Here is a 16941-nt window from a genome sequence, read left to right as displayed (position 1 = left end):
TTGGAATTCAGATGACTAAGGTTCTGGAACAATTTGCTGAGAGCTGTATGGGACAACAACTTTACTATTGTTTTTCTAAAGGGTTGCTGCATCTCTTTTAAAGCTTATATAATATATTTGTCTGAGAACAGTGATGTAGGCTTTGTTGCTGTGGGGGTTTTTTTTTTGTTTGTTTGTTTGTTTTTTTTGCATGATTCTCTTCATTTTAAGGATAAATATATCTTTTCTCTTAACTGGATGTGCTGTGTAATACTTGAAACACAACAACATTCTTTTTTAAGGGTCACAATTTTGAGGTTTTAATAATGGGCTTCCATTATGGCTGAGCAATAATGCTTTCAGAATATCACATTGTATTTTGTTTTTAAGCTAGGGATGCATTGTTGAGAATACAACACAAAGCATAGGACCAAGAAAGCATTAAAATGTTCTGGTTTCTGTTCATTCCACTTACAGTGGAATAAAAAGAATAAAACAGTGGAATACAAAATAAAAAGAGTATGCTGTTTATTATGTTTATATTTATTATTATGATGTAATTTGTGAACAAACTCTAAATTATTGGTGAAAGCAATAAAAGTTGTATCTCTTCTCCCTGTTTTGCCTTATTTTTAGGAGAAGTAGTGGGAGTTGTGGTGATAAAGAATAGTTTTTAAAATATGGGATTCTAAAATTAAACCTTTTAAATTGGTATAATCCACTACACAGAATGAAAAGAAAGGTGGACATGGATGGACTTTGCAGAGTAGCTAGTTTTAGCAAGCTGGATGTTTGTTTTGCTCTGTGCTGAAAGCTAAAGAGAGTGGGCTTTAATATTTTAATGATTATTTATGCAAAAGTTTTGCATCAATATCTGAATTAAAGGTAACCTTGCATCTGGTGTAAGGTGGTAGTCTTTGGGCTCTACACAAATTGCAGTTCTTTTAGAATGTACAGACTGAACCTCTGGGAAACCAACCTTTTTATTTTCAGGCTGGGGGAGGGAAACTATGTGGCTCACATTCCACCTGTGAATGAAGGAAGGGTGTACCAAACTGCTGATATTTGTTATTTTTGAACCCTAAGAAGGGAAACAATCTCATTCATCTGTTTGTGCAAAGATTGATATAGTCCTGGCTATGGATTGAGGTTTGCTGAATGCCAGTATCAAATTACAGAAAATGGAATTTAACTTTCTTTTTCAGACTTTGTTGATCCGTCTGAGGGTGACCAAGCAAATGCTCTGGGATTTCAATTTTTAACTGGTTCAAAAACCACTCTTCTTGCTTCAAAAACATCACGTAAGTTCTATCAGTATTAGAGTAAAAGAAGCCTGATCATCAGTTAGAATGTGTAAAAAATGAGAATGTGGATCATACAAAGAAGGATAATCAGTGTTTGCAAATTAATACAGGAGTTTCAGTGTTAATTGATGGTTTCTTTTCTCCTCTCAAGTATAAAATTGTGTAACAAAAAATCGTACTCAAAATACAGTACACTACAATGGTAGTTCTCTGAAGAAATTGAATTTTCTTAAAGCTTTTAGCAATGTTTTAATTCATAAACTAATGCTATCATTATAAAAATGGAAAAACTCCTCATCTTAAAGGAATTTGAACATCTGTGTTTGGAATTAGTCACCTACTGAAATTTTTGAAAGGGATTGAAAAGCAAATTTCTAACTTCCCATTGACTTTGAGTAATCCTTGACTTAAATTAGGCATCAGACTCTACTTGCTTCTCTACATCTAAGTAAATGCCCAGCTCTTCTCTTTAGGTGCCTGTATATCTTTGTAAGTAAGAGATTATGGATTCAAGATCCTTTTTATTATGCTTACAGAGTGTATGAATGTACATCCAGATATGCTGTTACCTGGTCAAGTATCTCTTGTATAGAGCAGTTTGTGATTTAAGTAGTCCTATTTCAGCCACCTGAATTTGTGCTCTTTGAAACAGATAGGTTCTCTTTATTTTCAAGCGTTTATGGTCTTGCTCTGCACAGCTGCTCAACTTGCTAAACTCTTTCTTGGCATGTGTCTTGGAACCAAATAAGTTCAATTGTGTTTACCATTTTCTGTGCCAGCAGAGCACAAAGTCTTCATTTAATACAGCAGACTACAAATTGAAAAGCTAGAAAAGCAACTGTGCACTGCAGAGGGTTCAGTTGGAACACTGTGTGAATGCTTTGTGGAAACTGCTTTGAGTGAAAAATCACAGTTTGGTTTGTTGATGTGAATTTTTTTCAACAGAGATAATATTCCTTACTGTTTTCAGAAATCCTTATTTGTGATGGGCTGTATAAATATTGATGGGTTCAGCTGTGAGCTATGAGATAGTATTTAATACGTTTTCTAATGTAATCGTGTGTTAAAACAGAAATCATCTGGAGAGTAATTTTCATTGTACTAGGAATCATGTACCAAGAATTTTGTATTTCTAAGGATCAAATCCATCTGTATTTTTTTTTGTATGCATTGTTTACATACTGTCTTATTGTTACTTTGTTTTTAATATTTCTTTGAATAGGAGGTCTTAACCAGTTTTAACTAAACTAGAAGTGCAATGATAGTTTTTAAAAACTAAATAATTGAAAGGATTTACAAATAAATTTTTCCTGGATTGCGGTTTAAATCTTTGATTTGGACTTCTTCTTGCATAGTTGTTAAATCTGGTTGCTGTAATGACAAATTTGTTTTTATGTAATGAATATCTGTTAGTTTCTACTGAAGGCCATAGCTTTTAATCTCACATATCCCCACCCCCAACCCTCAATCTTTTCCTTTCAGGTTTGTTTATACACCAGCTAGGAATGATGCTTGCAGTCTTAGAATAAACTTTCCCACACTGCTTTACTTGTGAAGTTCGCTTTACAAAGGAGCTCCACAATATCTGTTTCTCTTAGTGTGACTACTCATTTACTGTGTATGGGAATCCTAACTTTAGAAAACAAATGAGTAGTATGATGTCACTTTCTATGTTAGCAGCCTGTTTCCAGCATCCACTTTATGCATTGAATTGAGTTGGTTAGCAAAGGTTTTAGGGGGAATTTGGTCATTTGAAATGGTACGTAAGTAAAACTTATTTAAAGGTAAATATATGTAAAAACTACGATAGTCAAGCATAAGTCAGAATATTTTTATAATCAGAGACTAGTGATAATACAAAAGCATTGTTTGGTAGAATATCATGATACTGAAATGATTGTGCTTGACTGAATAGATCTTCTGTGAAACTAATGAATGTAGATGAAATTATATTACTTGGTAGGTACTTACTCTGCCATGTAACGCTGAGCTTATGCTTTGTAAAAATACTTACGTAGCATTTTAATTGAGGAAATGTTTTTCAAAAAGAAACCTGTATGTGTAGATAAATTTTGACTAGGAGTAATGGTGTTTCAGGAAAGTAAATTTTTTAAGATCAAACCTTATTTCTGGTTTTCCATGAAAGGAGTTTATCATGGACAATGGAAGAACACCTCTTCCAGTATTCCTTATCAAATGGACCTTAAGGTGTGATTGGGAAGAGCTGCATGTAGCAATGAAGGTCGTCAGGTTCAGTTGGGCTCCATTGCTGAAGCTGCAAACAGGAGCAACATCTATTTTCATGTTAGTTTTTAATTCCATTAGCTAATCCATTCTGACCAGTGTAGCAATTGAAGATATTACTTCAACTTGTCAAGACTGCTGCAAAGAAACCCAGCCTGAAGTACATCTTGATAGAAAATATATATCAAAAAGTAGCTTGCACCACCAGCTAGATTAAGACTTAAAGGCAGGTGTTTTATTGCTGAAATTTTTAAAATTGTCTTTTAATCAAGTTTAAGGAAGACTTGACTGCTAACTGTGGCTGTTTTTTTTTTTTTTTCTTTTTTTCTTTTTCTTTTTTTTTTTTTTTTCTTTTTTCTTCTGATGTGAGTTTCCTAGCTGAGAAGTGAACAGAATCTTCTAAACTTCCTACTGGCAGAACAGCTATTCCTAATGCAGATTGTGCTATTTGGATAGCCTGTTGTAGTTTGAAAAGACTTTGTAACCTGTTGAATTATTGGTTCCCCTGAGTTTCCTGCTTTTCTGATAGAGAATTTTCTGAAAATCTGTTGTAATTTTCTGTAATGGGGCTTATTTTAACAAAAAGCTTAAACATGTTGGTTAACTATCGTAAAAGCATGGGATGAACAGAAGCGCCATTATTTCTTTTTTCCTTTTCACTGTTTTTCTGGTTAAAGCATATGCTTAGATTAACTACAGATTGTCAGTTTTGTAATGTTTCTAAATCCAGTTTGTCTTTTTTGAGGCTTGGAAGATCACATAAAGCAAATGATTGCAATGTTCTCTACTCAGGCCATGGTAAAATTAGATTGTGTTTGTATTGACCAAAAAACAGTATGTGGAAACTAAATGTGCAATTTGGAGGAAATTAGTTTTGTCCATTTTAAACCATTAATGTATTAGATATGTCAATTATAAATGGAATGACTGTTGATTTGGCCTGAAAACATCTGAGCTAATTTCCGTCAAGGAAAAATCACTTAAGGCAAAGTATGATGATACATCTAAGTAAGTCCAGCCATTACATTGTGAGTGTTTAAAAAATGGATATTAGGTCAAATGCTATCTTTAGCAGATGGTGTTCTTTTCTTTAACAAGCATGTTTTTAAATAAAACTTGCTTCTTTCCTGTTACACTGTAAACAGAATTTGTCATTCTGTATTCAGTGAAATATATATCCTGGGAATGCTGCCAGTGGTAATGTCAAACAATCTTGAATAACTAATGTTGAGAAAATTTTAAATAAGTACATTCAAGTTTAAAAGAATTCTGGTTAATTTGATTTACTGTGGGCCCTTTTAACAAGGCCAAAAAAAGAGAACAATTTTGTGTCAAATCCTCATAGGTGCATTTCTATCTATTCTTATTTTGTTAGTTATTGGCAGATGTGTAATGAAAAGATGTGAGGAACATATGTTTGAAAATGCTTTATCTGAAAAAATTAAAATTAAAAGGCTGCTATGATTTTCCACAATTTTTTTCTCAACATTTATTACTTAATATCAGTTAGTTCTGTTAATTAAACTGGTACTAATATTAATCCATTCTGATTTCCGAGAAGCGGGAGAGAGGGTTGAAAATGTGAACTAAAAATAAAATTTCACTCCACTAGCCTGGTACTTTGAAATTCACTAAAATCTGATGTGTTAAATTAATTTGCTGGGACAGATAACACTAGCTATCAGGATTTGGTTCTTCACTTCAGTTTATATTAACACTTTTCGTTTCTGCATTGAACCATTTTCCAAAAGTCATAGTATGTAGTTGGATAAGAATCACTTTCTACTAATACTAGTTGTATTTAAAGTGAAGCATAGCAGAGTCAATAAAATACAAGTGTTTCTTTAACACTAGTGAGTGTGCATGTCTTAAGGAAATCTCTTGTAGGCTTTGGATACAGTTAACAAGTTCTATTTGTGTGTTAGCAGAACTGTTGTATAGCGAATTTATGTGTCTGAAAACTGTGTTTATTAGTCTTGTATTTGTTCTTATACTCAAAGAACGATACAGGATTCAGAGTGATCAGTTGGAAGACCTTTGGCTGGTAACGAAAGAGCTCATACACCGACTAGAAGAGCATTTCAAGAACCAAAACTGCAAGGATTTTGCATGTACCTTTTCTGGTTCAATTCCTCTGCAAGAATATTTTGAACTAATTGATCAACATTTTGAGGTATGTTACATAATACATGAATTGCTAATGGTCTGCTAGTTTAAAATTGGATTTTAGTGCAATGATTAATCAGATTATAACTATAGTATCACAGGCATTTGGCTTTCAGAAAATACAAAGTTGTATCCAGGGGAAAGGCCCTTCAGATTTTTAAAAAACTGCCTTTGTAGAAGTAGCACTGGAGGGTCAAGGAAGTTTAGCAGACCAGAAATAAAAGAATTTTAATTACTTTTTCCTGTTTGGCCATGCAGGTGACAATGAAAAATCTCCAGTAGTTCAGCTAGCTTGTAGAAATAGCTAATAAAATACATGCATTCTTCCCCCATACCTTTCCAAAAAGAAAAGAGAATTTGAAAATTTCTAATAAACTCATGCATTTGGGCAAAAGCAGCAACGTATGTATGCAACGATGAGAAATACTATTGGATGTTATTTCATGCTGCCAAATTTTCTTTGAGGTGGAGCTGTCACCACACAGAAAGATGGAAGTTGTCATTGAGATTTTCTGGGATTTTTTAAGGAGTCAGCCTAGATCCTGGTCTGTATTTCAAGCTATTGAGTAGTTATTCTATTGTCTTTCAACTAATTTGAGAGTAAAAAAAAGGTGTGTTTTTTTTTTTTTTTAAGTGACTCTTATTGTCGAAACACCTTAAACTTAGGGTTCTTTAGATTGTATAAGAAGCTTAAATACTTTGAAATTTGAAATACAGGTGTGGTTTCTGGGCTGCTAATTTCAACTGTAATTATGTTGTAACTGGCTCTTTTGAGATTTCTGAATTTTTACTGTAATTATCGGGTCTAAAAAATGTCAAATGATGTATTAAAGGCATTCTTATGCTTTCATCCCTGTTAGTTTCAACACACTGTTTTTTTTTGGCAAGCTTAGGAGAATATTATCTCAGTTATCCCTTACCTGAGATGCCCCTTTTCCCCTACTACTTCTAGTAAAACTTCATGGTATTTCTTTTGCCCTTTGCACCTCTTACCTTATTTTTCATAATAATGTACTGACAGAATGATATTTGCTTATTTTAAAATATAATCTGGTATGTAAATTTAAGAAACTTACATTTTCTCTTCATTTTGGGGCACTGTTGCTTGCATTTGGAAAGCTGTGTGTCTTGATGTTTCTTCTGCAAATTATAACATCAGCTGTATGGAGATATCACAGCTTTTTGGAAGACTCATCTTTAGTAATTTTTATTTTCGAGGCATACACTGGAAAGTGTACATAAAGTGCCCAGATAATAAAAGTTCCTATTTTATCGTCTAATAATTTTATCTTTTACATGTTCTTTTGTGAGCACTTCAAGGAATTTTGTTGCTGTTAGCTTATCAGTGTAGATAAAGGGAAAAAGGATTTAACTTAAGAAAAAGACAGTCATTCAAACAGTACAGAATTCAGTACTTCTATTCATGCTAAGGGAATAACCATTTGCTTTCTACTGCAATGAATGTCAAGTCCAGTACACTGTATATGTGTCTTAAATAGCACACAAAACCAAGAAGAAGCCTTTGTGTCTTGGTGATGAAATTTCATTCTTGTTAATTGGCTTCTTGGTGAGATATTTATGCATTTTCACAGGTTATTGCGGCTGTTGACAATTAGTTTTGATATCAGTGGCAAATGATAATTCTTGAAAGTATTGAGCTTTACAAGGTGTACAATGTATGAAACTGGCACAAACAACATCATATTTGAGTATTAAACTCTCTCAAAAATTTTCCTATCCTTCTGCCATTTCATTTTGAATGGGCATACATAAATGTATATGACCCTTAACCTGAATTCTTGAAAACCCTTAAATTGCAGCTACGTTTGAATGCTGAGAAATATCAGGAGCTGTTATCTGAAAGGGCTGTTCAATTTCGAGCTATTGAGAGGCGACTGCTGACACGATTCAAAGACAAAACTCCAGCTCCTCTTCAACATCTGGACACCTTGCTAGAAGGAACGTTCAGAGAGGTCAGTACAGTTTGATTATGAGCCTAACCTTTCTTTATCTTGTTGGTAAAACCTGGCTTAAAGCACATAAGCTATGCTTTCCTGGTTACATTTACCATCCGAGAGACCAGGAAACAGTAATTTGTTTAACCTAATAGTCCCTGTAACTTTCCAGATGATTTGCAATAGTTTTATTTAATCTGTGACCACAAAATCTTTACTCCTGGGTCATACCGGCTTGACAGCACATCATTCTTTTCTAACTGATGTTGATAGTGTAAATATTTTATAGTTCATGTGAAAATATTTTATAGTTCATAGCTTGTGTAAATATTTTATGGTACACTGTAAACTGGTGGAATGGTTTGGCTGGTGTAACATTCACAACAAAATTGTCTGAGACTGACCATGTCCTTCCTATGGGGATTTATGTTCTAATCATTTCAGAATGTGATATCTGCAGAAGAACACTGTTTTAAAAAAGAAATCCTTCCCAAACCAAAGGGAAGGACAAAGAATAAACCAATTTTTCTCCTGCCTCAGCTCTGCGTTGCTTTAGGATAACTTTTTCATGATGTGTCCCCTTTGTTAAGTTATTTGACGTGTTTTTGTGCTTTTCTGTTGGAGGATCTGATTTTCCTTTCTGACGTGCCTTGTTTGAGAAGCTGAGTCAGAGTCCTTACTGGAAAAAAGACTTACCTTTACAGTGTTGTATATCACAACAACTTAAATCCAAATATGCTAATGTTAAGGAAAAGTATTTCCCCCTACGTTTTTATCTAAGAAAACATTTCTTTAAATTGGAGAAAACAGAAAACTGCCTTTCCATGTATGCTTATATGTAAGTCAGATTTGCTTTTATTCCAGTCTGTACTGAGTTCACAGTAATATTCCAGTCTTTACTGTGTTCACATGAGATAATTTAAGTTTGAAAGTGGGGATTTTCTGGTTGCTTTAATAAATACTAGGTATTGTGCTAGATGGGTTATTCTTTAACACTTCAAAATGGCATGACTAAATAAGCCTGAAAGATTAACATCGGTGAGTTTCTTCAGTCTGCTTTTGCTCTGTAGAACTTTTTGCCTTTGAACTTAAGAGCAACTTGGGATATGCTTGACAGTTTGCTTGTGTAGTTGATTTGAAAGTTGAATTCTGAGAATATGGCAAAAGTTAGGTTATTGAAATAGATGCATATTGCCAAAGCTTATTTTATAAAGTCCTTCAAACCAACATTAGATGGGTGCTTTTCTTAACATTACTGTTGTGGGCTTTTTGAATTGGAGTTAGTGCAGTTGAAAGAAGAGTGAGGAAAAAGATTTCTTTTCAAAGAACAAATGTTTACATTTTTTCATAATTGTTTAAACTTGGTAGATTTCCTTTGTAGTTTCTTTTCTTTGTGGGAATCCCCTTCCAAAAAAGAAATGTTGTTATTGTTACTATAAACAAAGTGTAGTAAAATGGTGATTTCCATAGAGACCCCACTGCTGCACGTGTTGTTTTGAAAGTGAGAGCTGTGGTAGGATTTAATATTGACTCTTCTCTGGGGGTGAATTGCTCAATGTTGCATTTTCAGTAATTTTTCTTGTTTCTTCTTTCTCTGTTGCATTTTCTTGTTTTCTTTAATTCAGTATCATATTCTGTCTTTATTTGAACAAGTATGTCTAATGCAAATAGTTGAGGTATTCAAAACATGATAAATGTGTTTTCTGAAAAGGAATAATGAGGCTTTTTAAATATGAACAGTATGAAGTTTCACTCCAGAAATTCTTTTAGGCATTAGCTTTTTTACATTGAAATAAATATGCCTTTTAATTTCTTATAATCGTATGAGAATCTCATCTCCTCTCCTATGTTAAATATTTTTATAATGAGAAAAGAGAAAATTGCCTTGTTTTATTCCCTCATTTTGCACTAAAGTAATTGTTCTGTGCAAAGCAAAGTAAGGTTTTTGTTACTTCTCACATTATGTTTTGCATTCAGAAGGGAAATCTCTGTATTTTGGTTTTATAGTGTATTCCAAACCTTTTCATCTTGAGCAGAAAGGGGTTTCCAGTTAGTGAGTGTGTGATTTTATTAGTCTTTTTTACACAGAATCTCCAGGACTTGGGCACTATATGAATTACTTTCTTAGTAAAATAACTATTATAGCATGCAGGTTTTTTATTAATTGAAGCATCAGTATTATAACTTCGGCAGATCCACAGGGATATAAAGATATCTTGTATTGCTGCCTGTATTTCCTTGCAGATGTATAATCTTTTTAAGAACAACCTTTTAAATAGAAATCAAATAATGAATAATCAACTCGTGTAGTTTCATTGCCTAGGTGCCTACTTTAAACATGTTCTGTATGGTTTCTTTGCCCACCTGCAAATTGTTATGAATTTCTGAACTGATTTGAAAATTACAACCAAAGTAGATTTTAAATGTTAATTTTCAGATTTTCAATTTCAAATAACAGTTGTGTTTGTGTGATAGGTAGGTAAATATGCAGTGCACATTAAAGTTATAGGTGTCAAACTGGAGAAAATTAATCAAGCTGCATTTCATTCCCTGGTAAAAGGCATTTCTATTTATGAAGTAATTTTTTGCATTAATCCTTCTACATTTCCAACAAGGCAGGCTATATTCAGTGCCCCAATGAAACTACTGATTGGTCTATTATAAGAAAACTTTAGGTCTACTTTCCATCTTGACAGTAAGGAAATGTGTAAGCAGGCAGCAGTGTGGGCAATGACAAAAAGCTTGCTTTTAGTTTTATAGTCCTGTTTACATTTTCTTCTAGAATTTGACTTTCTGAAGTAATATTTTAGATCTAAATAGATTCAAGTGAGTGTTAACAACAGTTAACAAATAGTGACATCAGGTGTTCCATTCTGGAAGGAAAAGGAAAGCTGTTATGTACATAGTAGTCTTGTATGTTTGAAATAGGAAATGTTTAAGGAGGATTTGTAGGAAGGTGCTATGAAAATAATGAAAAAAATCAATTTGCAATAGATGGTATTTAGGTGCTTATGAAATTCTTGATCTGCTAAAAAAAAATTCAGCAGTGCGCTTGGACATGCTGCTAAGCACTTGCGCTAAGAAAGGATTTTAATTTGATACATTTCAAAGCCATTGAATGGTAGTTGAAATTCCATATATGTTTTGTAGGTTAAGGGACTTCAAATATGAAATGAGATTGCAGCAAATGTTATGGTAGCTGTTGTAAACAGCATGTACTTTGTATAATGCTGCCCTACTAGAGACATGTTATTGCTTGAAAGTGCAGTTTAATGATCTTTAATGTCGACAATGTGTTTTCTGTCATAATAGAAAAAAAATATTAATAGTTTGCCAGTAGCTGCACATTCTTACCCTGAAATCATAATTTTCATGCATTGAGTCTTGGCAAACATTACCTTGATTTCCAGGTACAAGCTGGAATTAATCATTGTCATAAAAATGAGATGCTTCAATTTCTTATTTCAACCCACATGGATTTTATCCTACTGAATATAAGCAATATTAGCTGTAAGCTGTGTTTAACCCTGTTTGGAAGCCTACCACCGTTACATTCTTTTAGGGAAGGAGGAGGAGGATGAATTTGAAATAGGGGGTGGAGTTCTCTTAGGGCACTGACTGTTCTTGAACCAATTTTAAATACTTAAAAACACGAATCTGAGACAAGATTGAGCAGTTCCAGTTTACAAAAAAGAATGTAATTACAAAGCAATCACTTCTAGCTTGCATTGCTTCTGTTTGTATTACAAAAAAAAATAGGAAAAGCAAGACAAATCGTGATTTTCCCTGTATGCTCACACTTCCAAAATATATGGTATAGTTCCTGTCCTATTCTTTGATGGCGCTGTTGCACAGTACCTCAGGTTTCCCCGTGTTCTGAGGTCTCTTCATCCCCACCCTGTAAAACCACTGACTTTCTTGTGCTTTCCAATGATGAGATCTTATCTTTTACCCTTGGCCCCAGTACCCCTCTGATAATTGCTTGTTTGTGCACTGTAAAGGCAATGCACGAATTAGTGCTGAATGGAAGCAGCCACCTCCCCAGACAAGAGGGATGATACCCTCTGTCCCAGTAGAAACAGTTAGTGTTTCTCCCCTCCCAGTCTGCAAATTAAATAAAACAAACAAAACCAAGCATAAAAACCATATAGAGGAACTGAATGATTTCTGGCTCTTCATGTTAATGTAAAACTTTGTGTGGTCATTGGAAATGACAATTGCTAGGAATGGACTGACAGAACAAATCTGACATAAATGGCCAGCACAGTTACATAACTTAGACATTTAGACTTAAGAACTACGTATTTGCCAAATTGGGTCCTTTTTTTAAGATCAGTGATACATTTTATCTTTTCCTTCAGGTGCTTTATAAATTTGAGACCATCTTCCATTAGTGAGAGGACCTAACACACTTTTTGAACCAGAGCTAATTGATGCTGAAAATTTGCTTCCTTTATTTTCTCCTAATTCAGCTATTCCTCTGTGTTAATCTTATTTATATTAGTATTGAATAACCTGTCTCCCAGAAATACTTGGCTGTAAGTAGTAATAAGGTGATTTTCAATGTGATTTCCTGATCTTACTCATTAAACAATTAGAAACTGTCCAGATTATCCTGCTGTATGTAGTACAGAGTTTGTATTTATCTTATCTTGGTCTTCCATCTTGTAAATTCTGTATGTGAATTGTGTCTTGAAGAGATAAATGCACGTGGGAATTTTTCGTCTAAAAACTCTTCTTGAAACAAGTGGAGAAGCCTCCAAATAGTCTTTCTGGTTTCAAGAGGTGCTCCTAGGTTTTCCTTTTAAGGTAGTAGGAAAAAACACAATTCCTACAGATTGGTTTTCCAGTGTGACTTCCCTCTTCTGTTCTCCCTTCTGAACAGTAAGTGTAGTTTTTTTACTGTCAGTCTGTTAAAAGTTGTCAACAGAATTGCTTCCAGGTAGAGACACCGTGATTCCCCATTTAGAATTAAAAAAGACAATTCCATCAGGAATTTTAATTATCTACATGGCAGTAAACTGTATAGCAACTTGCTGCATGTTATTGAGAAAGCTTTATCCACATATAAAGGTAGCCCTTTTCCTTGAGGTCTGTGATGTGAGCTGTCCCTTCTTATATGGCCCTGGATGTTAGATGGGCATCTTGAAGCTCTCAGTAGACTTCTGAAGTAACAAATGAAGGATTTGGAAGCCAAATGTCTCTAAATGAATGCATTGGTTCTTTTAATCAGTAATTTCATGGGAGTTACCCTTCCTCTTTCACATGGAAATCTTGAAGAAAGGTGCATATATTTTCAGAACTTTGTGAATTTCATTACACAGCTAATTTAAACAGAAAGATGGACCATATCATGTTGTTGAGATGAAATTTAAGCAACTGTGCAATGGATGCCTACTGCAAAAACTTAGGACTGGCCCACAGTTTTATGTTACAGCACAAGAATGATGCTTAAGTGTTCTTACTTTTGTTGTTTGTTGTAGGTGTGGGTTTTTAGGTTTTTTTGTCAACTGTTTTGGTCCTTTTGGAGCTCTTTCATCCCATGTCATTTTCAGAAGGACAGTGAGTAGCTGTACTACATGACAGAATCAGTTCTGGTCTCTGGTCTTAAAAGTTGATGCTTAGGTAATTAGATCCAAAACTACCTTTATGGCATTCTTTTTCTCACAGAAAGAAAAATATTTAGAGCAGCACACAATTAAAGCATATAAGATCAGATTTGCAGCTCAGAGAACATGCAGCTCATGTTAAACACTTAACTGATTTTTTTTTTTTTTTTTAGAAAAACTTCCAAAAAAAGAAAGCTGTGATACAACAAACTTTCCAAACTAAATGTATGGAGAAAAAGAAAATCTTTTTCATCCCTGACCAAACTTAGAAGGCCAAAGGAAGTGCACTAAATATTTATGTTTCTTGAGATTTCAGCAGAATGTGTAATTAAACTAAATTTTGGACAGAACTTAAAGGAACTTACTTAGAATCCCTCTGAGCACATCTTACTTAACCAGACAATTGTGAGGAGTTTTTAGCCCAGTTCTACTGATCATGCATGTTATGTCTCTTTTGTTGTGGTTTGTGATTAAGCAAGAGTGTTGAAACCTTGTCAAGCAATATTTTATGTATTAAAATACTGTGTGCTGGTTCTTGTCCATTTTATAGTATTTGATACTATCAGACAAAGTTGGTTTTGGGTGTAAATTGTTACATGATTGAGAGAACTACTTGAGTCTGAATTGTACCTTCCAAATCATATGGTTTCCTCTCTGAAATTTGGCACTTCATATAAAAAACAATTTACAGTTGACAAATACCTAAAAGTTAGCATATTTTGTCCTCCTTGTCAAACACGTGTGATCACTTTTCTGTACAGATCGTTAGCTGATTTAATCTCTCATTTTTTCCTGAGAGCCTGGTTATAAGACATGGAGTTCTGGCCCAGTGTCCAAGGACTTGCCTTTTGCTGAGGTATTGCCACACATCTGGTTCACCTGTGTTCAGCACCAGCTAGATGTGAATGTGATGCCATTTGGAGGCTTTACACCTTTGTCAAAGCCAAACAAAAAGGTGTACTCACACACCTTCCTGTGGTACTGCACTAACTGTACTGCTATGTGGCTCCCAGATGGGGGTGGTTCTCCATCTTCTGTCTTCCAGCTGGTGTGGAAGTATTCTGTGACTGTCTGCACCATTCTCTGCAGCTCTGTTTTAGTCTTTTGCTGTGCTGTTGGGTGCTGTACCAAGCAGTACTTCAGGTGCTCTGTCTTTTGGTCTCTAGGTATATGCTCTAGGTTTGATCTTGTATCTCTCTGGCTCGTTTTCTAGAGTCCAATTAATTGAAACTGGTGACAAGTCTTCAAGTGTTGTCCAGTTCCTGGTACTGAATTCCCCCTCTACTGAAAGAATGTGTATTTGACTCTTACAGTGCTTTATAATTTGTGAAGGAATTTTTAAATGTGCATGTGCACATGAATTTTCTTGTTATCATGAAAAATAGGCAGGTCTGTGCAACAAAGAGCCACTCCAGTTGGAAGGTCCAAAGTTATTTTCATATGTTCAGCAAGAGATTTGGATCTCATTGCTATGTTTGTGCTTCCTTTCTCCCTTCTTTGCTTCTGTTTGTTTCCCATGTTTCTCTGTTCTCACAATAAGATTCCCTCAGCTATCAAATGACACCCTTACGTTTGATTTATGAGTCTCTCATTCTGGTTCTTGGAGACTCACATGCTTGAGCTGACTTCTGGCTAGACAGTTTTTTTTGTTCAAGGGAGATGGAAATACTGTTTCAGACTGTTAGATAAAGTACTTTCTTTTGATATTTCTGTAATGACTTCAGCACAAAGGTGGAAAATATATTGAAGGCAAATGCTTTTGCTCTCCATAGATGTCAGTGTTCGTGTACATGTGCACATGCATATCTGTAACTACTCATAATCCATCATATCTTCATTTTAGTCTTCACAGTTGTTCCTGGGTGTCTTTTTAGTATTGTCTATATAAAATCCAGATTTCTACATCTATGATGGTTGATACTAACAGGTCTAGCACCTAAAATACTGCAGAAAAAAATATTCTCCTAACTTTTCTCCCTTTCTCTTTTCCATCTACTGATTAGGAAGCCAGTCTCTTATTTTCTTATCTGAAATTTACTACACTGTTAGGTGTAATACATAATAAGTGTGTTCATTACAATTTTTGAAGTAAATACAATTTTCTAATGTTTTGAAAGGCAAAGTACTGTTCCTTGCAGTATTTTAACACTTGCAGTGTGTGGAGCAATTGGATTGTTGGTGGTTTGTAGTCAGTGGCAAATAAAACTCAATATGTCACTAAAACACTGAGAATGTCATTAAAGGTCCATTAACTCTTTGTTCAAGCCCCTTAACTCTTTTCCTTGCTTATTAATCAGTTGATAAAAATCTCAAAAGTGATCCTTAATGATTGAGTATTCTCTCTCCGTTGCACTTCTGACACACAAGGCCTCAGGAACTTGACATTTTGGGCATGATTCATTACTTGATTAGTAAGGACTTTTACCTCAAAGAAAAACCATTAGGGTTTATCATGCATGACTCAAAGGCTATATATCACACTCTCTCCTGTAATAGTCATTTTCCCCAGATAATGTCAGTGAGAGCTACACCCATAGTATAAATTAGCTCTTTTTGGCTTGAATAAATATGCTGTTCCTTGGAGGAGTTATATTTAACTTCTCTTGTTTTATTGCTGTTTCTGCTAAATGTAGTTTTTCATAGCCACTAAAAGCAGCTTGTTGGCTATTACATATAATTAAAATTCTCAATTTTACTGGTGTTCAAATAGTGTTATGTTTCTATTTCTTTAAGACTTATTTAACTTTAACAGTGGAATACTTACAATATCATCAAAGCCCCATTTTTTATTAGAAGATGTATTCCAAAAATGTCTGAAAGCAGTTAGCTGTGCATGGGAAGCATATATTAGGATTACTGGCAAAACTCTTCTGTATTTTGGTCTGTGGTAGCAATTACTTATTTCAGTGTGGGAAAGTCTTCTGACAGGTTAGTCAGTTTGTGGGACAAATAGGTAAAATTTTTCATGTTATCAGTGAGGGTGGTGTTTTTGGCTGTGTTTTTTTTTTTTTTTTTTTTTTTTTTTTTGAGGGAGTTAGACGCATGTAAAATCAGGAAACAGCACAGCCATCACAAGAGAAAGAGATTGGCAGTAAAATGTTCTTGTGTGGGTAGATATGGCAGAGTGTTCCTCAACTGGAGTGAGCTGGACTGCACTCAGCCTGGTCTGTCGTATTTTCCACATAGGAGGGTTCCAGCTACACTGTGCTGTGTCCTACAGCCCCATCTACTGAATTACTGCCCTTCAACCTGTGAATAGGCAGCTTTGAACACCCACTGCTCTGTTCAAATCAGTAAAGGACCAGAGGTGTGATTTTTATTAATTTTTTTCCGACCACTCCTCTTGGGATGGGGTTCCCATTTTAGACCTATAGCTCCATTGTGACCTATTGAAGGATTCCCCAGACTTTGGTTCAGTCCCCCGGGTATGGGCAGATTGTACCCTCTGGTGTATAAAGGCAACAGTAAAAAATTATTTTTGTCACTTCTTGTGATGTAAACATTATCTGGCACTTTGTGGCATTTGTTTCATTGGCTTATGACTTTTTGAAGGGGAAGAAATAATATTCCTTTGTAGTGGTAGATCTTGTATCCTCAGCCTAATATGAGGTCACAAGACTGTGAATGAGGGCTTTCTGTAGGGACTGAAAGAGCCTGTGTGCATTTAAATGAGTGAAAATAGAA

At 34.7% G+C, this 16941-nt stretch overlaps 1 protein-coding gene across 9 annotated transcripts in view; it reads left to right on the top strand.

Annotated features, from left to right (window-relative positions):
• The window catches only part of BBS9 (Bardet-Biedl syndrome 9), a 286092-nt gene that overhangs the window by 69370 nt on the left and 199781 nt on the right, over positions 1-16941 (top strand). For 8 of the 9 annotated variants that reach the window (XM_066192448.1, XM_066192439.1, XM_066192413.1 and 5 more), the window contains 3 exons: positions 1185-1280; positions 5528-5700; positions 7514-7666. In XM_066192448.1, the coding sequence (XP_066048545.1) occupies positions 1185-1280; positions 5528-5700; positions 7514-7666 (422 nt within the window). Of the gene's footprint in view, positions 1-1184; positions 1281-5527; positions 5701-7513; positions 7667-13430; positions 13761-16941 lie in introns of those variants that run through there. The other variant, XM_066192483.1, reaches the window with a different exon arrangement.

This window comes from Chamaea fasciata, unplaced genomic scaffold, assembly GCF_029207755.1.
Source record: "Chamaea fasciata isolate MVZ Bird 193981 ecotype frontalis unplaced genomic scaffold, bChaFas1.0.hap1 SCAF_1, whole genome shotgun sequence".
Taxonomy (NCBI): domain Eukaryota; kingdom Metazoa; phylum Chordata; class Aves; order Passeriformes; family Sylviidae; genus Chamaea; species Chamaea fasciata.
The sequence above is the reverse complement of the archived record's forward strand: the minus strand, read 5'-3'. Positions and strand labels throughout refer to the sequence as shown.